Genomic DNA, 24623 nt, shown 5'->3' with positions numbered 1-24623 from the left:
TATACAAGTTCAACCACTTCACCTGTCTTCTCCGTGGTTGTTAAATAATGTCAAACTCAAAATAAAAAGCAACAGTTTCTGCCATATGCCTGGATTCATTATATACGTATATATACTGTATATATATATATTTGTGTGATGAGAGCGTGTTAAGGTGACGTCACTAGCTGCCAGCCTGAACAAAGAGCTACAAAACGGATAAGAGCTTTGTCTCCACAACAAACTCCCTATACCTTGTGCATATGTATATTGCAGTATTTCTTAGGCCTATGGCTGTTTATCTAAAAGTTCATCCGCAATGGACGTTGAGTGTCTGCTGTGAAGAGAAGACAGCTAAACTCTGAAGAAAACAGACTTAAATATGCGTTTCCTAAACAGAGTGTAGTGGACATTTTACTGTATACGCACTGTATCTCTTTTATTGTGGAGGGCAAACCCGGATGTACGAGCGTGTCGTGTATTATTTTGACACATGGTTTTCAGAACTGTATACAGTCCATTACAGCCGCAGCTGTCTGAGCGCCCAGCGGAGACTAAGGAGGGGCCAGAACACCCGGGGGCCTGGACTCCCGGGGCCAGTTAGGGAAAGGTGGTCTCGACTCACCTCCAAAAGGCGCATCCGTGAGAACCGCAGATGCCTCCACCTGCTTTTGCCTGGAGCTGCTTGGATACACAAGCCTATAAATGGGTGCTGCTGAAGGAATAGCTCCAGTGTGCGCGCGCTGTGCCGTGTGCGCGCAGTCTCCTCCAGCCGCGCACTCTTTCGGTCTCATTCTCATCAAATGAACGGTACAGTGTCGTCCCGTTAGACACTAAGCAGGTGAGTTTCTGTCGAGGTCTGATTCATTTTGCATCCTTGGAGTAGGCGCGTGCGCACGTGCACGCGTCTGCTCTATTGAAGGCTCTGCAGAAGATGCAGATGCACAGACAAGAGGCACTGTATTTGTAGATGCAGTGTAGCTAGTCCGGCTTTAGCACCTTGAAAAAAGATGCATGGCCACGATGTTCCTCTTGATCTAAGCTTAAAGGCCAAACTGTGTGAAAATATCCATCTGTGTCTAGAGTTTATCACTGTGTTAAATAATGTTTCATTAGTGTGAAATGTAGGCACTAACTGAGTTTGTGTCCGCAGTCATGGAGCACCCTGGGGAGTACCCGAGGGAGTACCACATGGTCCTGGGTCAGATGCTGTCGGAGCTGAAGTCCAAACATCAGAGTGCGTCCCACCCAGAGCTATGCCGCTGGCTGTGCTCACGCTTCGACCTGGTGCACCTGGCCAAAGTGCGCAATCTGCTCTTCCACACTGCGAGCCAGGACCCCTCCTTCCCGGCCACGCTCTTCAGAGACAGGATGTGCTGCTCCTCAGTGGACCCTCACTCCAAAAAACTACAGGTGGCTGTAGATATCTTGTCCATGTTTAATCTCATCCAGAACAGAAGCCCAGCCAAAGAGAGGCTGCCTTTGTCCCGGGCCCCCCTCATCAAGAATCACTCTGTGGGGGGATCAGACTACCGCCCTCCACACCCTCTCCACGGTTCATCCCACAGCCCCAAACCAGGGCCAGAGAGCAGCCAGCACCACTTCATCCCTGCCTCTGAGCCCAACTTCCTGCTCCGAGTCAGTAAAGACCTGAAATGTAGAGCTGCGTCTCTAGACAAACTGCACCCCCTGCCCCTCTATGGCCCCGGGACCCTAGGCCCCTCTTGTGAGATGCAGAGTACGTACTTCCCTATGGAGGCAGAGAGTGAAGCCAGCACAGAGCAGGAGTCCCTCTCACAGCCACAGCCGGGCCCCCAAGAGCCCCTCTCCACACGCTCCTGTGTCCACAAGAGGAACGTCTTCAAAGAGGACTTTCACAACATGTCGGCTTTCTCTCCAAAGGTGGGTGCCTCCAGACTACTGCTGAGTATGTCACTGCTACTCTAGGCCTCACACTGAAGATGAATGTTAGAATAATGATACTTCATGTGTTTATTCGACACATTCCATATGCCACATTATGCCACATAATATTAAGAACTAGAAAGATAAAAGAGAAATGTTATTAAGCATTTAGCTTAAATATGTATTTTCTCTGTTGTGAACGAACTGTTCTGTGGAACACTGAACTGATCTAACAGTATTTCTTGATTTGATGCTTCCTTATAATGCTCTTGCAGGTGATCAGACAGGCCAGTGAGTGTATAGAGGGCGTCCACCAGAGGGAGCTCCACAGGCCTGCTGTGTTCTTCAACCACAGTTTTGAATTGCCTTGTACCAATCCATACATGGACCCAGGACTCAACTCTCCTCTGGAAGAGCGACAGCGCGCCAAGCATGAAAGTCTGGATGACCTCCAGGCCTCCACATACTTTGGCCCCAGCACTGTGTCCCAGAGCGTGAGCACCAGAAGGTTCACTGACAGAGAGCCCGAGACCACCCACAAGAGCAACCCCAAACCAGTTAGACCAGCCCGGCCTGTGAAGAGCTTCAGCCTCAACACTGAGTATGTGCCCACACCCAGCACAAGGCCCATGGCCACCAAGAGACCCCTACGAAACATAACGGCTATTAACGGGGACCGAGAGCCATCTACAACATCGTCTCCAGCTTTTACCAAGAAGGTCAGTGATTTCAAAGGCCAAGAGCTGATACCACTAAGCAATGGGCCTGAGTGTGTGGAGAGAAAGGAGGGCAGGCCTGTGGGCAGAGGCTTCCAGAGAGGAGAGGTCTGCCCCAGTGTGGGCACTCAGACAGAACAGGGTAGTGAGCCCAGGAGACTGAGGAGCTTCAGCCGCACTGACTCAGAGATGATCAGTGACGACATCAGTGACATCTTCCGCTTTCTGGATGACATGAGTGTGTGTGACTCCCTGAACATGGTCCAGTCCTCCTGTTACAACAGCACCGGATCTCTGTCCCAGCTCACCCTGAGGTCAGACAGCTCCCCTGAACGCAGTACAGTGCGCCTGGCTAAATCCAGACTGGACAGCCTCTTCCACTCTCTGGACAACAGTGATGACGAGCTCAAATCCAACGTGCACCGACTGGTTCAGAGGATCGGAGAGATAGAGAAGAAGCTGGAGTCTCTGTCAGGAGTCCGCTCTGAGATCACACAGCTTCTGTCCAAACTCAATCAGCTAGACCACAAGGTACACAAAGCAGACAATGCTGAGGGAACTGACCCTTCTCCCTCACATGCAGACACTCTCCCCTCTCCTCCGTCATTTCAGTGTCACACCATCGGACACACTAATGGACACTCCAAAGGACACACTGGTGGACAGTCTACAGGACAATCCACTGGACACCTTAGAGCACACACAGGTGGACAGACAGGTGGAAATACCAGTGGACAAACCAGTGGACATTCAAATGGACACACAGATGGACACAACTCAGACGGACATACATTAGGACACTCTACAGTACATTTTACTGGACACACTAGTGGACATTCTACTGGACACCCTGGTGGACACACTAGTGGGCACTCAAATGGGCATTCTAGTGGGCATATTGGTGGACATACTGGTGGACATATTGGTGGACACACTGGTGGACACACTGGTGGACATACCGGTGGACACACCAGTGGGCACACTAATGGACACTCCAATGGACACTCTAATAAACAGCACAGCATTGGACACTCTCGTACGTTAGTGGACTGGAGTAGCTCACAGGGGGCATGGGGCAGCCCTGGGGAGAGCCTCGGGGTAAAGGCACTGAAGAACAGCCTGAGGAGGTCTTCTCGCTCCCTGAACCAGGAGCCTGCCCCAGACTGGAGCACCACGGCATACTGCACTGAGAGGCCCCGCACCCACAGAGAGGTGAGGCAACGCTAATCACCTGTCAGTATTATTTAGACAGCCAGTGTAATTCCTCATTTGTCCAGGTGTGGTCCATGGTAGAGAAGGTTTCAAACATTGAAGGTTTCGACTTCCATCCAAAAGTAATTTTCAATTTGATCTTAAATCTGACTTTAAATTAAGAGTAGAGAGACTGTACACCCAAGGATTTAAAACGGTAAACACTTGGCATAACAATTTAGTTTTCTGATTTGATGTTTCTACTTCTGATGAGTCATTGCAAAACCTAAAGAGAGTCAAATACAGAAGATTTCAAATCAATCACTCAATCGGGCACTGACATTTGAGTGATAAGATGGAAAAAGTGAACATTGAAAGTTGTTGGGTAACAAATGTGAGGGCCTGCTATTGACACAGACATGTTTGTTTGATTTTCTCTGAAGTTGGAGACAAATGTTTACACAGTCATCCTGCAGTGAGTCAGCTGTAGCCACCACATTTAGCACTGACGTCACACTTTGTCATATCCACAGACTTAAATGTGTATGTTAAAGGCGCACTATGGAACATTCCTGGAGGAGGGCCAGCCACTTGGTTGTCTCCATGGATTTGTTAATATGTTCCGCAGTGTGGCATTACTTTTCCGAATTGATGAAGAGCAGCAGGTGACAACTTACAGGTCAGATCTGTGGAGAAGTGACTTGCTCACAATAACAATGCACGTTTTTCAAAATTTTGCATTCCAGTCAAAGCGATAACATTTTCATGGAGATAAGCAAGTGGTGTATGTACCCATCACCAAAATTGTTACAGAGTGAACCTTTAAAGTTATGGGGGAACAGTGGTTCTATAGTAAACTATTGCCTAAGAATTCTAAGGTTGTTACTTCAAGCCCTGGCTGATCATATATTTTTGTTGTGCTCATGAGCAAGACATTTCCCCTCTCCACACCAGTAATAGTAATGTGCCTGGTTGTGACAGAAAGGCCATTCAATCTATCATCTGCAAAATTACCAAGCAACTTATCCTCTTTCATTGTAATACAAATACAGTGTTTTAAACATGCCAACACCACTGCATTATGGGATGGCATGATTAAAATTTAGCTTTTGAGTGCTCTGAATTAGTGTCCGGAAGTCATTTTTAAACTTTTGTGAGAAGCTAGAATTCATACTGAGCTAGTGGGAGGAGTTGTAAATTGAAACAGCTCTGATTCTGTTTACCTGCTATGCACTATTTTTAAGCAGTATGTTGCATTAAAATGCTGTTTACTTTCTGTTTTCAACAATCTCCTCAAACCTTGACAGAAATCCAGCCAGTCAAATGCTAATCATGTACTTGGCTGCTGTGAGAGAGCGATTGGCAGCAAACAGCTTGGTACAATCACCCAAAACAAACCCTCAATCTCATCTGTGCAATCTAGCCATAACTTTATCTTAAAGGTGCACTGAATAAGTTTTCTGGTGGTCTGGCCGTCATCTGCTTTTCTCTATGGACATGTTCCCTAGAATTACAGTTACTTATCTCCACAGAGACAGCTGGTGACGCCACAGGGCCAAGTTACATGTCAAATCTGTGGATGGGCGAATCCACTCATTGTAAGAATGCAAGTTTTTAGGTAAATAAACACCCATGTTATTGAGTAAATGCAAGATGGATATGTTTAATGCCACACCGATGCATTCCGTACAAAGCAAAAACATCTCCACGGAGATGAGCATGAAAGCAAACCCTCCGCTAGAAAAGTTACACAGTGCACCTTTAGTGAAGGAGTATCTAAACATAACCAAGAGCAATATCTGTTATTTTAATAGTCCTGTACCTGAGTTTTTCCTCTGTATTTGCGCAAAAGCTGTCTTGCCCCAGTGCAGATATATTGTATAAACAGCTCTCAAGGTTTGGTGTTCTGTTTGGATTAATTTATAAAGCGTTTAATTGTCAGATAATCAGGTGCTCTAAGAGTTGGGAAAAGAATTAGAATTATTGTGAATAATTAGAATGCTTGGAATGCAGAAAATAAGCGAAAACACAACTCCAGGTATATTATAACATGATTTAAAGCTCAGAAGAGTAGATTTTAAATTAAAAGTCCATCATCTAGTTCTGTTTTTCACATTTCAAGACAGTAAAAATCAGGTACAGCGCCTTTAACTATGGCCTGGTCCAAGCGTTTTTCTCATCTTTTCAAGTGAAATTGAAAGCACGAATGAGAATAAGTGGTGGTGACATGGTGGTAGATGCTATTTGTGTTGTGTGCGGGGGTTACAGATTATAAGGTACACCTATTTCCTGCATTCAGGACATGATCTGTGGGCTGTAGTTCACTTAACAATGTGAAGAGAAACATGAAATTAGAATTTTCCCCCAGTATGGTGATCCAAGAGGTAGTGTGATAGTTAGAATTAGATTGGAACTATTCTAATTGTGTGTATTGTGATTAGATTTGTGATTTGTGTTTTAATTATAGGATTCTATTCAAAGGTCACATTTTAAACACATCACATAGAAGAACTGACAAAAAGACACATTCCAGAACATGTTTGTGCAGATCTAAACAACAGGGCTATTAGACAGGGTATTTCATTGTTTGTGGAGAAAATGATGGCACTTTAAAATGTCAGCTTTTGCAATTTGCTATTTGTTCCATTCAAATCACTATGAATTCGCAATGTTTTATAATAAGACTTTTTAATAAGATTTTTTCATATAGACATCACAGCATTCTAGAATCCCTAGCAACAACTGGCATGCTAAGTGTACACTTCCTGAATCTATAATATAAATAAAATAAAACGCTTCATAATTAGATGCAGACAGTACACAGAGGACTTATTTTGACCTCAAGAGCTGTTATCTGTACTGGGGCACAACACATTTGTTCAAGTACATAAAAAAAAACAAAAAAAAAAAACAGGTTCAGGCCCTTTTAATATCTCTGTAATTACAAGGCTAATAATGTGAAATAAAAACAGGCACAGTTCAATGTTTTCTGTCACCATGGGTCAACAAATGTGACCTTTTTCTCATTTGCTAAAGACATGATTGTTGTTAGTTGAAAGGATTGATGATTGTTGTTAGTTGAACGGACTTAAAGGTGCACTGTGTAACTTTTTGGTTGAGGGTCCATCACCTGCTTGTTTCTATAGATACTATGTCATTGCTCTCCCTGGAATGTTCCACAGTATGACATTAAACAGCTCTAGCTCTTCAATTGCATGTGGTTTTATTACCCCAAAATATCTAGAAAATGTAGAGCGGGGTTGCCTCTCCACAGGTCTGACCTGTAATTTGGTCTGATTTGGTCTCCATGAAGATAGAAAGGTTTAATACCATTTTGTGAAACATTCCAGACAAAGCAATAACATCTCCATGGAGAAAAGATGGACGCTCCACCTGAAAAGTCACACTATGTACCAACATTCTGAGACTTTTCACGACTAAAATGACATGTTTTTTGTTTTAAATTGTCCAAAAAATCCATAGATTGCCCCCTGCCCCCCATCTGAAATGATAAGACCATAAAATTCTTGAACGTGAAAACAACCTTAGGCATTATATTTTGCTAAAAGCTACCATTTTTAATCATAAGGTATGCAACAGTAACCGTAATATCCTGACATCGTATAGTAACAGATGGAACTACATAGACCATGATCCTTTGCTCCGTTTCAGTGCTGACTACATGAAGAAATAACTGTTATAAGCACTTTTAAATCTTTTTCTTTGGGTTAAATCCTGTCAAGGCATTTTAAGAGGAAAAAGTTTCATATCCATAGTTTTATTAAGCCTTCACAAAATACTGCAATAAATATCATACTGTGAGATGTATATTGTGACAGTGTCGTACCGTACCAGTCCAGTCCCAGTTCATCTCCGGTGTTTTGCCTTGAGAATATATTTAAACCTGTTGGCTGTGAGTGTGCGGTGTGTGCGTGGGGTGTGTACAGTGGTGGCTGGGAGTTGTTGGTCTCATTAAAGCCAGAGTAAATGGCGAGTGTGGGGGTGCTCTGTAACACTGCTGTGACATGACCTTTGTGAAGAGTGCTCAATGGAGCGGGATAGAGCGCTCTCCTCGCCACTGATGCTGTCAACACAATAATGACTAACACTATAAATTATACTGCGGCTGAACAGGAGCAGGGCACGGTGGCTCTCACTGTGTTTGTTAGTAATCTGCTCAGAGGATTAGTATAGGAGAACATCACCGATACAGCAGGGACATGAAAAAGACTGAGAAATCTGAAGAAGTAAGAGTAACGTTACTACAAAATCACTCAAAATGACTCAAGTAGAAATGCAAATTAGTGGTCCAAGAATTACTTAAAGGTGCATCACATAACTTGGTGCTTTTCTCAATGGATATGTTATTGCTTTATCTGGAATGTTTCACAGTATGGCATTAAACCTTTCTAACTTCATGAAGACCAAAACCAGACCAAGCTGCAGGTCAGACCTGTGGAGAGGCAATCCCTCCCCCATTCAGAGTGCCTGTTTTTCTGGGTATTTTTGAGCTACAAAGCCACCTGCAATTGAATAAATGTCAAGTAGAACCGTTTCATGTGAGCCAGGCTGGAGCCACCTAGTGCCTCCGCTCAATTGACTAGGTCAGGAATCAGAATACACTAGATGGCTTGCAAGAACCCCAGAAGTGCGAGTCTGGGCACCAGCCAATCAGCAAAGAGCCATATATTCTGTGTTGGCAAGGATTCCCGAGATTGAGGATTTAAAGCCTGAACAAAGAGAAAGTTTGGTGAATTTTATCAAGGGGAAAGACGTTGTTGCCCTTCTTCCTACAGTATTTGGGAAAAGCTTAATATACCAGTTAGCCCCGTTAGTGGCGCATTACATACAGCACGACCAAATAGCAGCAACTGGTTAAATTAAAAAAGTAACTGCCTACTGTCGGCGAATGAATCCTAATGCTGCGAGGACAGATGGTTTCCATGAAGTGAAACTGACTGATGAATCAGGCTAGTTTAATGTCAAAATGTGGTACATTCCAGGCATAGATATCCATATAGTCCAATGAAGTTAATTCGGTCTTCTGATAATTTATGTTATTAGGTTCTTTTTTCAGACCAAGAGTTTGTTTTCATACACGACAATTTTGACTGCTCACTAGTGCTCTTCCTCAGAGTGAATCACATTGTTGGGACATGGGGATATTATTGGTCCAGAGGACAACAAACATAGTCACTGGATTAAAGAGGCAAAATATGGAAACGTACCCACGGGACTATAAACTGGGACGAGGGGGCTTTTTTACTCTCACACTCCTGGGATATTGTCCTGAGGAAGTCGGACTAGATGGCACCTACATCCTGCCTCTACTGGCAAGAAAACAGCACCAAAACCTGTTTAAATCAGCTGACCAGACACATCTCAGCGACATCAATTGACCACTCTGAGGAAGACTACTAGTGAGCAGCCCAAACTGTCAATAAGAAAACAAACTCTTGGTCTGAAAAAAAAAAACAACTAGTAACATAGAGATATCCATAGAAACAAGCAGGTGACAGACCTCCAACCAAAAAACTATAGTGCATATTTAAACAGACTTTGTCCCCGTCTTCCTACTTGGAGCAGTAGGACGACAAATGCAATTAAAATGCTTTTATGTAATTTTAGGTGCTATACCGGGCTCTGCTTAAGCGTAAACTGGCACAGAGATACCCAGAGGTGTCAGATGAATGTCCCAGATGCAAAATTTCTCCAGCAGACCATATCATGTTTTGGTCATGCTCGATGCTCAGTGAATACTAGTCCAACATTTTTGCATTTAAGGTCCTTCAATTCCTCCTGAGAACTGCATTTGGCTTTAGAATTATACTTAGACAAACTTTATCGATCCACAAGGGAAATTGCTTGGACACAGAAGCTCACACATCACAATATAAAATAATAACAAAGACAAACATATAAATGGTGATAATAAATTCTAAATAAGTAGCAAAAACAGCAAGAGACTGTACATGATTGTATATATGTACAAGAAAAATATTATACACAAGAGGCCGTAAGGAAAAACAGAGCAAAGATAATATGACGATTGACAGGACATAAGGCTATCTGTTACATAAGGGTGAGTAATGTCCTGGCCTGTCTACAACCCCATATGTATCACCAACTTCTAAGCATGTCTGCGTCTACACCACTCTGGGAGCCAGACTGGGAACATAAAACATAAAATTTCCCCATCACACGAACAGTACCTGCGAGAAATAGTAAAGTGTAATAATTATTTAGAAAAAAACATGTTCCTGTGTGTGTATAACTTTTTGGTTGGAGGTCCATCACATTATAGCTTAAAAATACCTACAAAAACAGGCATTCTGACTGTGAGCAGGGTTGCCTCTCCATAGATCTGGCCTGTAACTTGGTCTGGTTTGGTCTCCATGATGATCGAAAGGTTTAATGCCATACTGGGAGACATTCTAAACAAAGAAAAGTTACACAATTCACCTTTAATGGGTCATACTTTCTGCAATACATTCACATAAATCTCTCTTTTCTTTTCTTTTCTTTTCTTGTAATCTTTCCTGAAAGTACTAAACTTATTTCATATTGTAATGCTTTTCCCCTCACACTCACACTTGCCAGCCTGTTGTCAAGCTGTTCATTTTATACAGAACTCAAAGTGGAGCACAGCAGACCCGTGGATAATCTCCATTCGTTTTAAAGGCTAATTAGCTTGTCTCTTTCAATATGATTCAATCTCAAATATAATATACCAGTATAAAATAATTAACTATTGGTCAAAGCACGGTAGATTGTTTTAGAATGGGATTAGAATATAGAAATAACTCCTAAACTCTTGTCAGCCTAGCCATTGTTAACCAGGCTGGCTCTACCTAGTGCTGCCGCTCAATTTCATTTCTTTCCAGCGACTAGGTCAGGAATCAGAATATACTAAACAAGAGGTGTTAAACTCAAATTCACAGAGGGCCAAAATTAAAAACTAGGACTAAGTTGTGGGCCAAACTAAATATTTATTGAAAAATTTCAACAGCATCTGCATGACTTCTCGTCTTTTGAGATATGTAATATTAAACCTTTTTCTTATTAAAATAAATGTTTAATAATAGTTTTGCTTAAACACTGAATCCAGAACAAGTATAATATAAAATAATAACAAGATTTTTAATAAATAATGTCTCTATAGCCTATCTGTAACCAGCAGGCCAGCTCTAATACATATTTGATATAATCTCGTGTGCCAAATATAAATATGTCGTGGGCCAAATTTGGCCCCTGGGCCTGAGTTTGACATGTCTGCACTTGACAGTTTGCAAGAACCCCGGAAGTGCGAGCACCAGTCAATCAGCAAAGAACCATACATTCTGTGTTGCAATGATTCTCGAGATCGAGGATTTAAAGTTGGAACAAAGAGAATGTTTGTGAATTTGATCAAGGGGAAAGACGTTATTGCCCTTCTTCCTACAAGATTTGGGAAAAGCTTAATATACCAGTTAGCCCCGTTAGTTGCGCATTACATACATCACGACCAGAAAGTACCCGCCTACCGTCGAGGATGCTAATGCTGTAAGATCAGATGGTTTCCACGAATTGAAACCGGCTGATGAATCAGGCTAAGCCATTGTACCTGTGAAGTGAAATGTGGACATACTGTACTAGTATATTAAAACCCAGTATCAGAATGCAATATCTTTAAGGGCTTACACTATTTTCTGATCTGTTATAATGTTGTTTCCTCTTTAGAAACATACCTGGAGTTGTGTATTGTTTCATTCACATGTTTAATAGACAAATCCTGCATATGTAGGCTGAGTTTTCCTCTGAAACTGAAAATGCCACCACCGTGTGAAGTCATTTGGCACAAGTTGGAACGGAGTATTTTGAGCTTTGGAGATGCAGACAGACTAATAATGTAGGATTACTCAAACATATGTAAATGAAACAAAACACAACTCCAGGTATGTTTTTGAGGAGCTAATAACATAACATGACTAAAAGAATCCATTTTGCATACTGTAGGATCTTTGAAAAGAAGCAGAGGAGATGTACGGTCTCTCCTGAGGGACAAGAAACAGAGAGCTTTGTCCTTGGCTCTGTGACCACACCACCAAACATTGATTGTTGTTGACGTCAAAGCTTCAGCGCCAACACTGACCTGGGTGTTCCAAAAATATTCTGTCTCATTTGAAGCGGAGCTAAAACACACTGTATTGACTGAGGTGCAGCTCAGGTCTCTTATGTCAGTAATAGCAGTGATTCCCAAAGTGGACCAAGATAGAGTGGCTAAAAATAAAGGAGCAAATAATTGAGTTTGAAATGAACTACAGTTATTTTGCAAAGCTATTACTTCCTTACAGTCATTGCCTTCAGTAGATAAATATTAGTCATTTGAGGCTGTAGCTCACAAAATGACTCATTTAGGAGTTAGCCTTTTGAAATGGTGGACTGCGTCTCATTGTTGTGGTGTGGGGGTTTCACGGATTTCATATAGAGCTGAACACTCAGGACAGGTATCACTAAATATCACTGAAACATAATAATTTTTAATGCTTATTTTTGCTGTAATAAGGTAAAGCAAGCTCTTGGTTCAACATTTGTGAATTTACCTTTTGGATATTTCTTATTGAAATATTGTGTAAACTACAGGAAATCTCATACGATTCTTGTGCTCTGTGCTTTTGTCTCACATTTAAAAATCATTTAATTGGTGGGTTTCAGATTCTAGGATGTGATGAGGTCATTCTCCCAAACGGGGGCAAGAGACCGTTTTTCCTATTGATCACATTGCACTTGGCCATGAAATGTCGGAAACGTCAATTCCCAAATATGACCCTCCTAATTTCTGTTATTGACAAGACCCAAGACTATGCTATATTACAACAAAAATTCAAAGTTGAACATAGGGTTGGTATAAAAATTTTGATACCTTTAAACCTTCTCAGCATTTTGCCAGGCTATATGGTATTACAGTGACTAATTAAAAATAATTTTGTAGCCATCAGAAACAGAATAGCAAGCATTATATTTGCCTAAAAATATCCATGGATCCGAGTTGCGCCGTCCCAGGAAAAGGGGGGTGTTACGCGCGTCGCTAGGCAACTTCTTCGGAAAACCGATTCGGAAGGATAATTGAACGCAGTGTTTGTCTCCCTAATGAGCGTCACGTGACAGTGGAACTAAACGATTCGAATGCCATCTCCCCATGGAGTTACAAGAAACATTATAGACAACTATTACTTTTAAATTGTGGTATAATTAAATTGAAAATACAACCACACATTCATTTGTGCTGAGCAAACAAATTTAAATTTAGGTATCAATAAATTTTAATATTATATTAGGTCCTTATGCACTGCAGATTTTTTTAATGACTATAATGAAACTGAAACCGTTGCTACTTTTTGATTCTGCGGGATATCTTAATACCATATTATCACCCAACACTAATTGAACAACATTAATTTTAGCTGTACCCATGTGTATTAAATAATACTGGCCTATAAAATGCAGTGATATCATCTGAAACCCAGCAATTTAATGCAAATAGGGGCAAGTGAATATAGTTGGACTGTAGATTTTTGTTGTAATACAGTGAGTTCTTGGGTCTAGTCACTAATAGAAATGATCAGGTTAAACATTTATGAATGTACTTTTTGTATATTTCATGGCAAAGTACAATATAATCAATAGGGAAAAATGTCTCTTGCCCTCCATCTGGGAGTATGGCATCATCATGTACTAGAATCTGAAAACTACGTACTGGTGGTTTTCAGATTCTAGAATGTGATGATGTCATACACCCAGATGGGGGGCAAGAGCCAGATTTCTCTATTAATAACATTGAACTTTACCATGAAATACCCAAAATGTAAATTTACAAATGTTGAACCTGAACATTTCTATCAGTGTGTTACAACAAAAATCTGCATTTTAACAATATTAATTTTACTTGCTCTCCATCTGTATTAAATAAATAATTGTTTAACTGCAGATTTTGTTATATATATTTGTAATATAACATGGTTTTGGATCTAGTCAGTAATAGAAATTATTCCACATTTGATAATTTGCCTGTCCTATATTTCCTGTTAAAGTACAATATAATCAATAGGAAAAACTGGCTCTTGCCCCCCATCTGGGAGCATGACATCATCGCATTCTAGAATCTGAAAACCACCAATTAATTACGTTGTATTTTGCCATGAAATATCAGAAAGGTAAATTCCCAAATAAGGAACCTGATCATTCCTATTACTGACCTGACCATGCTGTATTACAACAAATATCTGCCCCTCATTTGTGTTAAATAATACTGACCTAATGTGTGAATCTGAAACCCAACAATACATTAAAATCCTGTAGTATGTGACAGGCCTAATCTGCCATATGCTCTTTTAAGTTTTTTGTTCCACTAAAGAAAAGTGTACATGTTAAAATGTGATCAATAGAAAAACACTGTCTCTCACATTGTAAAATCTGAAAACCACCAATCACTGATCAACAAAATCACAAAAGCTGATACCTCTAACATTATTGATACTTTGCAACTGACGTCTTCAACATTCCCTGGGGCGGTGAAGCTAACTAGAGGCACTGCTCTGTCTGTTGCTCAAGTTAGACTTTATCTTTGAGCTTTGTTTTAACACCATTTGAGCATAAAGAACTGACTGAGCTAGAACTATAACAACTGAGCTGATTTTGTATTGGTAAACAGTCACAATTACAGTCACAAGCTAGATACCATTAGCAGTTTTTTTTTCTTCACTTAGTCACTCTCACCTTTTTTTGAATAAACTCAAACACTAAACAGGACGATGAACTCTCGCAACGATCACAAGCTCCTGAGAATGTGTTGTTTAAATCCATTTTGTATTTTTCCTTGTGTTGTTAGGCCATCTTACTCTCCAAGCTCCTTTACCCGGCTGTGCTTTTTTTTTTTAAACACGTACACACACATAGACAGATAAAAACTAACGTGTGCATTGTGTCACCATTTTAACACGTGTGTGGCGGTGCAGGTGCAGCAGGAGCACCCGTACGAGCTGTCCCGAGTGCGCAGGGGCTCCACAGACTTCCCCCCTCAGCCCTACACGCCGTCCCTGAAGAAGCACCTCCAGAGCCCCCCTGTGTACGCCGACATGGACCCCCCGGTGAAGAGCAGCCCCGTGTACTCGGAGCTGCGCCTGGACACCACCCGACTGCACCCGAGCTGGAGCGCCGAGGGCTACTCCCGGCACCCCGAGCAGAGGGTCAAGCAGCTCAAAACTCTGGACATACAGGTGAGGGCTTCTTTAAAGGTTCGACTCGTGTGAGCTTTAAGGCATGCTAGAATTCCGTTACCCCCTCATACAAACCTGAAGTTTTGTTTCATTCACACATGTTTGAGTAATACTTTATTATTTGTCTGTACATCTCCAAAGCTCAAAATACTCTGTTCCACTTTATGATAGTAGTGACAGTAGTTTTCATGATAACCTGTTATCTCCTCCTTTTACCTTTTGTTCAGTAGAAATTGGCAATACTTGTAGCACCTCCTGTATTACCACATGACATCACAAAGTGGAACGGAGTGTTTTCAGTACGAGAGAACTTGGCCATTCTAGATCTTGGAACTAAAAGTGTCTAACCAGAAGGAAGCACTTGAAACTCTGAATTTAGGGGATGTTGCACGTCTTTTAACTGTCCTGAGTACAGGGAATCCAGGCGGCTCTGAGGATGGACAGACCTCACTCTCCTATTTGGGAGTTCTTGTTTTTAGCAGAGATGCTCCCAAACCATGAGATCAATGAAAAAGTTAAAACTGATTCCATAAACGTTTTATAGAACAGTGTCATCATGGTTCTGTCTACACGGTAAAAGGACAACTTTCTTAGATATGTTGTATGGCATGTTTGTGGCGAGGAAAAACAGATTACAGAACGCATTACAACAGATCAGAATTTTGCATAATTACCCCTCTTTAAAGGTCCCATATTATTTATTTTATGGTTGCTAGGTTACAGTTATGGAATTAAGACAGGATCAATTAATATGGGTTTTTCCAGAGCTGATGTGGATACTGATTGTTTAGAATCTAAAGCAACTTATACCCGATAAGTTGTGCCAATGTTTTTTGAGCTGATATATAGGGCCTATTTAGATTTTTAAGATTTTATTTTCTTCAATTTGTGTAATTTAAATATACTACAAACTCACCCACATTCTCTTTTTACCACAAACTCATAAGGGAACGGTGTAGTCACATTTTGTGCAGTTTTCTCTTCTTATTAAAGTTTTAAAATAAAGCATTGTGCGTGTTTTTAGGCAACAAATCAAGCAAAACCAAATATCGGTCAGTGTTGGAAATTTAAGGCCATACGCGAATATTCTAAAAAGTCTAAATATCGCCCATCGACATATTGGCCAACTGATTGGTCTAGAATTGGTCTATCTCTAAAATTAACTCATATGTCACATCTGCTGCTCATCTCAAGTTCAACCAAGACATAAAAATTGTCCATCTAGTGAAAACTCTGACCCATCCTTCACTGCAGCTGGAGCGTCCTGTCAAATGGTACACGGGGGCCCTTAAGTAGAAATGTAGTGCCCTCTGCAGACTGCACAGGGAGTCAAATACTAAATACAGTGTAAAAGCAGAACTATTTTTAGAAACATAATGCTGAGTCTTTTCAATTCAAGGTTGTTGAAATGAACAGAGCACTTCAGGTGAAAATGTATTGACTTAAAAACACATAGTAATAACAGTAATGCGTTGGATTGATAGAGTGCCCTTTAAGACAGCCAAAGCGCTTTAGTGTATTATTCAATCACTCCAGACTCCTCCGACCACAACCAACACACACACACTCATACTAGGCAATGTGGGGGAAGTGTATTGCTTAAGGACGACCTTGGTGCAAGCTGGAATTGATCCTCTGTCCTTCAAGTGAATGGATGAGTAGTGTTTTTCCCGTTTATTTATTAATTTCTTATGCTTAATCAGAGAGTTGAAAGAGACAACCTCATCAAACAAGATGTAAACAAACACAATACTGCTGACATGTTTTTGATGAGAAAATTGCAGAAGAGTAAGGTTAAACTGAGATGTTAATTATTCTGTTTTGTTGACCTTGTGATAAAAGTTACTATCGAGCTTGTGGTCACATAATCACACAAATATCCAGCAGAATCAAGGACCTATATCTGTATCTGCAAATATAAAAATGAGACTAAATTTGACCAAATAATGGGCTTTTTATATGCATTCTGCCAGGATGTTATTTCTTAAGTTCAGAAATTATTATTATTATTTTTTATAGGCATGGCTTTAACTTTGAAATAAATTGTAAATAAAGCTATACAAGCATTGAAAGGTATGTGTTTGCTGTAGAGCGGGGCAGCTCTGGACCCGGCCCACCTGGAGTACTGGCTGGAGGATGTGTACACCCCGGGATTCGACTCTCTGCTGAGGAGGAAACAGGCCGACCTCCGGAGGGCACGCGTCTGTAAGCTGGGGGCCCTCATCGCCGCTGCCACGTGCACACTCCTGCTGGTCATCGTGGTCCCCATCTGCACCATGAGGACCTGAGGAGCCCAAACCCCCGTCCCACTGCAGAGGGCTGAAGTCAGGGCTGCTTCTGACTGTGTGGGGGCCTATGCAGGATTATCACACTAAAGGGAATGACAATACTATAATGAACTCCACCATTACACAGTCTAAAATCATGATATATGGGAAATCATCACTGGTTTCAAGAGCACACATAAATAAATAAGTTATTTAAAGTTGTACTATGTACGTTTTCTTCTGAGTGGCCACCATGGAGATGTTTTTGCTTTGCCTGGAATGTTCCACAGTGTGGAATAAAACATTTACAGGCGTTTATTGCTTTTCCAGGCACTCAGTTATGTTACAATTTTGCACATTATTCAGTCATTCCACACTCAGTGGTGGTAAGCTTCTGTTGTAGCCAGCTGCCCTGGGTAGACTAGCGGAAGCCCCTCTGAACAACACTCATGCACACACCACATTCATTACACAGATTTTGATAAAGAGGTCTGGCCACTACTTGAAAACACTTACACTTACTATGAGCAGTATCATCTCTCCACAGATCTAACCTATAACATGGCCTGCTGGCAGTAAATGTTTCCTTTTCTCCCTCAGAATAAATAAGTATAAATTATACTGCAGAATATTCCACACAAAGTAATACTATGTCTATGAAGACAATTAGATGGGAACCTACACCAGTAAAGTTACATCATACACTTTTAATAATTAAAATAAATTAAGTAAAACCACTTTGATTTGGTTGCCCAGTACACATGCATAGTCCACACAGCTAGAGGCGGCCCTGACTATGGTGGTGAACAGCTGTAGTAGCCAGGATATTTTATTAGTTCTACTATGGTGCAATGTATTTGAAGTGACTTTTAATAATCTAGTGGAATGTACTAGATTTTTTAGAAAATAATCCAACATGAATGATATCTTTTAAATGTTTGAACCATAATTCTGTACATCTTGATGAATGAATGTCATGTTTTGAGTTGTTTTACAGATGGGGCAGGCCATAGCTAGAACAACAGAACATATAAAGGTCATACCTCCATAGCTCCAGTGCCAATTATATGCCTTAAGACATACCCACATTAGCAGCCATAGCACAGAACATTACAGTGCAGAGATACAACTCCATAATGAAGCCTTCAAACATACATTTCTCACATGACAACAAGCATCCAAAATATACTTTTTTGTTGCTGTTTTGCTGTTTTTTTACTGAGAAGCAATAACAACAAGTATTCTAAAACCCATTCTGTGTCAAGTACTACATGATTGAAGGATACATCACAGCAAAATTTTTTTATCATATTATGGGTTAATGATAAAAAAGAAATACAAAATAAGTACCGGTAAACATAATAACAAGTCTTCCAGTGTTTCATTTGAATTCTATGTTTTAAGGCTCATTTCTAATCCCTTTTGCCCTCTGCATCATTACAGTCACCACACACACACACACTGGATGCTCTTCTTTAGATTAGATTTTATAGTATTTATTACATTTAAAATATTCTATAAACAAGTTCACAGGCATTTGGCAGTACAGAAGGCTGCAGGCGAGGCTGCTGGTTTGATAATGATTCCTGGGCTGGGAAGCTAAAGCACCTATAAGTGAAGTGTATTTTGATCTATCCAAACACCATTAGCATAGCAATAAACAATTCAAAATGTTTTTGTATCCTTTGAATATTCAGAAGTGCTTTAAGTTAATGGGACGTTGAAACCCATGATGCCAAAATTATTATTTTTCCAGTGCATTTAAGTGCCATAGAATTTTAAAATATGTTTTAAGGTGCAATGCGTAATTTTTCTCGTGGGGGGTCCGTCACATGCTTGTTTCCATGGAGATGTTATTGCTTTGCCTGGAATGCTCCACAGTAAGGCATTAAATGTATCCTTCTTGTTTTTATTTCATTAGGTGTGTTTTTATTACTCAAAAGTAAGTGACCTGAGTGAGTGACCTGACCAGTAACTTAGCTTGGTGTCACCGCCTGCTTTCTCCAGGCAGATACTACTACTACTTCCCTACTGTGGAACATTCCAGATAATCATCGTGGAAACAAGCAGGTGCCAGACCCTGCTGAGAAGTTACACAGTGCACCTTTAAATATGGATAAACAGTTACTGAGTTTCAGATGCCATCACAACATCTATAGGCCAAAAATACTGAATACATACAGGGGCTCTTGGGTCTTGTCAAAAATAGAAAAGATCTGGTCCAACTTTTATGAATTTACCTTTTTCATCATATTTCAACAGAAAGCACTGTGTAACTAGTGGTTTTCAGATTCAAGAATACTAGAACTAACTGAAAAACTGTTGGCGAATGCTAGCCAGCTTGTGATTGTAATGCTTTTGTAGTTCCATCTAAATCAGTTCTTTCTGGTCAGATTGTGTTAAAATAGTGCTCAGATTAAAGTCTAACAAAGCATCAGACACAACAATGCCCACAGTTAGCATCGCACTCCCAGGAAATATTGATGACACCAGCTGCAAAGTATCAATAGAATGTTGTGATGCAATCTGAAACCCAACAATATCACTGTTTTGCCATCTCAGTCTGATTTTTTTTATTTATTTATTTTTTACTATTTTGTTGAGTTTTTCTCCTGTGTAAAGTCATCAAATGGTCTTTGGGTTCCCAGCCCTCGGATTCTAAATATACGTTTTCTGAATGTACAAGGTTATTTTAATAGAATCAAATGAATGTAGATAGTTAAGGACTATTTTGAAATTGTTATTTTTTATTCCACTGCGCTGTTGGAAAATGACTGTAGAATGAACATACCTGTAGTCTTTATTAGAATGTACTCAACACTGTGTTTGTATGCAGAGAAATTTGTATAGTTTAGCACCAAGAGAACTCATGGATTTGTTCATCTGTCCATCCTTGAGGCACCACAGAATGTCTTCCCAGTGCACACTGTTAAGTAAATATTACAAGGTGTGTTTTCTAGTGGCTTAAAGGTCCTATTTTACACAAACTGGATTGTGAGCCATGTTATAATCTTGTTACCTCCTCAAAAACATACCTGGAGTTGTGCTTTATTTCCTGCATTATTAGTATGTCTGCATCTCCAAAGCGCAAAAATGCTCTGTTTAACCTTGTGATGCCATGGTAGATTTCAGGTTAACAGCTATGTTTTACCTTTTGTTCAGTAGAGACTGGCAAATTCCAGGGCTAAAATCACCCAAATGACTCTAGTGAGTGTGTATGGAGTGGAGCACTACCTGTACTACCACATGACATGGAGTTTTCTCGTTGAAAGAAGAACTTAGCCTAAATATGCAAGGTTTGTGTGTTAAACATGTGAAACAAAACACAATTCCAGGTATGTTTTTAGTGAGGAAACAACATTATAACATAGGTGAGAAAATAGTGTAATATGGACCATTTAAATGCAGATTGGAATGTAGAGTTGGTGCCATGATGGTCTGACCATGACAGAAGAATGTACGTTCTGTCCGGAGCTGCAGTGCCATTTACATTATAATAAGAGTAATACTATGTGGACTCTACTTATTCCTTTGCCTGTATGGATTACATATTAAAGACATGAAAACATGTGGTTTGCCTTTGTGAGGTTTTATAAAGCAGTATTCATCACACGTCACCAGGCTTTCACATTGTAGGCCGACTTGGTGACACTGAAACATGGAAGAACAGTGAGCAGAACTGAATGTATGTGTGTAATCTTTTTCTTGGAATAATGAATGATAAAAAAAAATGAAGAAATAATACTCTTTATTTACTTACACAAAATCATTGACAGAATGGCTTTACAAGTTGATTCTCTTATTGAACAGAAACCAAGCAAAGCAGCACATAGCACACATTTACACCAGGGCCAAGGTTTACAATAAATTAGAAATACAAAATAAATGTGTGCTACTCTAAACGTATGGCTTCCCCTCCGAAAACAGACCAGCTATTTCGGCTGTGGCCTGGAGGACATGCTTTCAGAATGGAATGATTTAGAAGTTTTCAAATAAATCTCTCTACACATTCAAAACTCCTACTACAGTGATGGATGTTGGATTTTCTCTGACACACAGACAGGTGTCCTGGGACATGGCTGTCTGCCTGCGGGGACACCCGGGGGACATGTCTCACATAGGACACACACTAACTATACACTTAAACACACATTTATGTAGCATGGCGTTTGAACAATCCTCAGACTCAGGACTCTTTTCTTTTTGTGCTTATCAAATTAAGAATCACAGAAACCAAGTTTTGGACTGGTCATAGTTGAAAAGAGTTTTTAAAAAGTGCTTGATTCATTTATATTAGATGTGGAGATTTGCATAAAGTGTCATGTATTCAGGACGTTGCCATAGAAACCCCTCACAGACAGAGGGGAGGACTAGAGTGCAGGGTCCACTGAGTGCATAATGCACATCCTAATCAATATATTTATGTTGTTCCTCACTCACAGGACATTCAGACAAACAGGACAGTTGCATTCTTCATTTGGGGACTTGGGGAAATGTGAGACAGTGTTCACAGCCTATGTACAAGAACAGCCCCACTGCTCCTGGAGGCACATTGCCAGGAGGAGAGGGGGGACTGTCTGTGTGGACATGTGACAGTCTGCTGCCAGCGCTGCTCCTCACAGACAGCCCAAAGTGCACAGCTTCTGTACACACTATGTACACATATGTACACATGGTCATGAGGCTATGAGCTAAAGGAGCTCCAGTGCTCTGCTGCATCCACATGTACTTGTACATGTACATGTACTTGTACTTGTACTTGCTGTTGTACTTGTACATGTATTTTTACATCAGTTGTGTTCAGTCAGCTTCAGTCTGAGGAGCCTCTAGTCTGGAGCTCACAGCTTGATCATTTGGAAAACAGGGATAGGCAGGACCTGGTGAATCTTGGCCTGCTTTGAGTCTGTCTCCAGTTGAACCCAGTGTGGAACAAAGGAGCCTTTAAAGCCTATGAACGTGAACTTCTCTGCAACACAACAAAAACAACCCTTAGAACCACTGTGTGCGCTGATATTCTGTAGGAAAATATGATTTCAGTCAGTGAGACAAACTAACTAGTATCAGACTCATTAATAAACACAATTCTGGGCTAGAGTCTTTTGTGTTCTTCTTCTTTATAGACAAAATGTCCCACATTAGAATAGATAGCTGCTTGAAATATGCTGTAATACTTGTCACAACATAATTCTAGTTAACCTCCGAAACTATTTAATGTGCAAAATGAGTGTGTGACTGCAGCACCACCTGCTGAACAACATATGTACTACAGAGAGGGCAAAGAGCGCATACCTTTGAGTTTGATGGAGGGGTCGGCTCCCAGGGTGTGCAGAACCTTCATCCAGGGGCCCTTGGTCACTAAGCGGCCCTTAGAGGCCATCAAGACAATTGAGCTGAGGGTATGAGAGAGAGAGGTATGAATAACATTTACTGAGTAACTTTTTGAGTACTATTGAATATTGAACTTGAAAACTATTATTTTTAGCAATTTGATATAAACAAGTACATTTTTGGATACAATGTGCACTGTGAGTCAATTATGAGTCAAGTGACAACACTAAAAAGACGTATCTAAACAGTGTGGACTATAATGTTGGCATAATACACTCTAACCACGTTTTCAGATCAGTTTTCAGAAAAAGGAACCACTTAAAAATGCTACATGAGCAAATGACTTAAATCTGAATATTAGTCTTGATACTATTAGTTTTGAAGGTTCTTATTTTCACCTAATGTAACTAACTATACTCTGGTTAGTTAAGTTAAAAGTTAAAACCATTCAAATAGAGGGTCATTTACATAATACATATGGCCTTACTTGTCTGGGAGCTGGCTGATGTAGTTGTGGATCTGAGCGGGGATGCCCTGGAGGACAGACATTTTGAACCCTGTGCTCTCCATCACCTTCCCATCATGGCCATTCACCACAGTAACTAGCACGCCGTCCTCCGCCTGGTACTTCGTACCATTCACCTGATAAACACACAAAAGGTCAAATACATGCAGGCATAGGGTGACCAGACGTCCCTATTAACCAGGGATTTGCCCTAGATTTGAACAAGAAATGTCCCAGATGTCCTTATTTTTACAAATTTGATACCTGCCACAGTAAAGAGCGGTAATATATTGTCATTTATTTAGCTAAAATATAACAAAATTACCAAATAGCAAAAAAATGCACAGTTCTTCAGATTATGACCCACAAGTGAGTCGAGAATGGATAATGCTACGCGCTCTTTTCAGTTTTATTTATACCAACCATCCCAACCCGGAGGTGACCCTGTTTTAAATTTTTTTTTTAATCTGGTCACCCTAAGATTGATAGGTGGAGATAAATAAGTTTAATACAAAGCAATAACAACTCTCCATAGAGACAGGTAGTGGATCCTTCACCAGAAAGGTTGTATTGTGCACCTGTAAAATATTTTAATTTTGAATACTTCTATTTTAACTTGTGTTGTCATGTTAGCCATACCCAGGACTATTTCAAGCAATCAAGTACAATTTCTTTCTTTTTTTTTTTAGGTTTCTGACATGCTATGAATATTATTTGAGAGGCCATGGTTGAGCCTATTGAGTCCTCAAATGAAACATTTCAACTGTCAAATGAACAAAGTGCCATAGTTAATACTTCGTAATTACTCTTAGAAATGTCTTGAAAGGTTTGGTCTTAAAGGACCCATATTACTCTATTTTCTGATCTATGTTATATTGTTGTTTCATGATCACAAACATACCTCGAATTGTCTTTTGTTTCATTCACACATTTAACACACAAAGCCTGCATATGTAGTCTTCTTCTCTCAAACAGAAATCACTCTGTTCCACCTTATGATGTCATGCGATAATACGGGAAGTGTTCCACTGTGTTTTTAATCTCCATGCACCTTCATTATTCACTTCACACTATTTGGATAATTTCAGTGCCGGAATTGCCTATTCTGACTGCAAAAAAAGCTTGGCAAATGTTAAGATATAAACACTTAAAATCTATCAGAAAATGACTTAAAAGTAGTGAAATTATCTGTCTATGTCTATGCTATTCTTAAAATAAACTACCTCTAGACAAGAATTAAGTAGTCTCATAACTAGTAAGTAGATAATAAATCTGAAAACAAGATGAATAACTTGATATACGTTTTAAAATCTTGGCCAGATCAGAGAAATTTGCAGTGCTGGAATTGTCTACTCTTTGAACTACAGGGAAAAAAAAGCTGCTAACTAGAAAATAACCACTACATGACATCACAAGGTATTCATCATCATCAATCACAGAGTATTTTGAGCACTGACAATGTAGACAAGGAGGTGAC

At 40.3% G+C, this 24623-nt stretch overlaps 2 protein-coding genes across 2 annotated transcripts in view; one reads left to right on the top strand and one right to left on the bottom strand.

Moving 5' to 3' along the window:
• The first annotated feature begins 679 nt into the window (after positions 1-679).
• On the top strand, positions 680-17345 carry minar1 (membrane integral NOTCH2 associated receptor 1). The gene is made up of 5 exons (XM_055154801.1): positions 680-820; positions 1133-1881; positions 2160-3812; positions 14786-15046; positions 17137-17345. The coding sequence occupies exons 2-5, from the start codon at positions 1135-1137 to the stop codon at positions 17332-17334; spliced, it is 2859 nt and encodes a 952-aa protein (XP_055010776.1). The 5' UTR covers positions 680-820; positions 1133-1134; the 3' UTR covers positions 17335-17345.
• A 3753-nt stretch (positions 17346-21098) lies between these two features.
• LOC110162588 (cell migration inducing hyaluronidase 1) overlaps positions 21099-24623 on the bottom strand; it is a 139609-nt gene continuing 136084 nt past the window's right edge. Inside the window, 3 exon segments of the mRNA XM_020927486.2 lie at positions 21099-22279; positions 22603-22703; positions 23129-23283. Coding sequence (XP_020783145.2) covers positions 22152-22279; positions 22603-22703; positions 23129-23283 — 384 coding nt within the window. The 3' untranslated portion in view covers positions 21099-22151.

This window comes from Boleophthalmus pectinirostris, unplaced genomic scaffold (genome assembly GCF_026225935.1).
Source record: "Boleophthalmus pectinirostris isolate CB_2022bp ecotype Guang Dong unplaced genomic scaffold, ASM2622593v1 HiC_scaffold_19, whole genome shotgun sequence".
NCBI lineage: Eukaryota > Metazoa > Chordata > Actinopteri > Gobiiformes > Gobiidae > Boleophthalmus > Boleophthalmus pectinirostris.
Note: the sequence above shows the minus strand (reverse complement) of the source record. Positions and strands in the feature narration are given on the sequence as shown.

What these genes read in the sequence shown, in the direction of transcription:
- minar1 (XM_055154801.1), top strand. Translation starts at nt 1,135, where the DNA reads ATGGAGCACCCTGGGGAGTACCCGAGGGAGTACCACATGGTCCTGGGT. An exon ending in GGCCCCGCACCCACAGAGAG is followed by an intron (nt 3,813 to 14,785) that starts GTGAGGCAACGC and finishes GTGGCGGTGCAG; the next exon opens with GTGCAGCAGGAGCACCCGTA. An exon ending in TCAAAACTCTGGACATACAG is followed by an intron (nt 15,047 to 17,136) that starts GTGAGGGCTTCT and finishes TGTTTGCTGTAG; the next exon opens with AGCGGGGCAGCTCTGGACCC.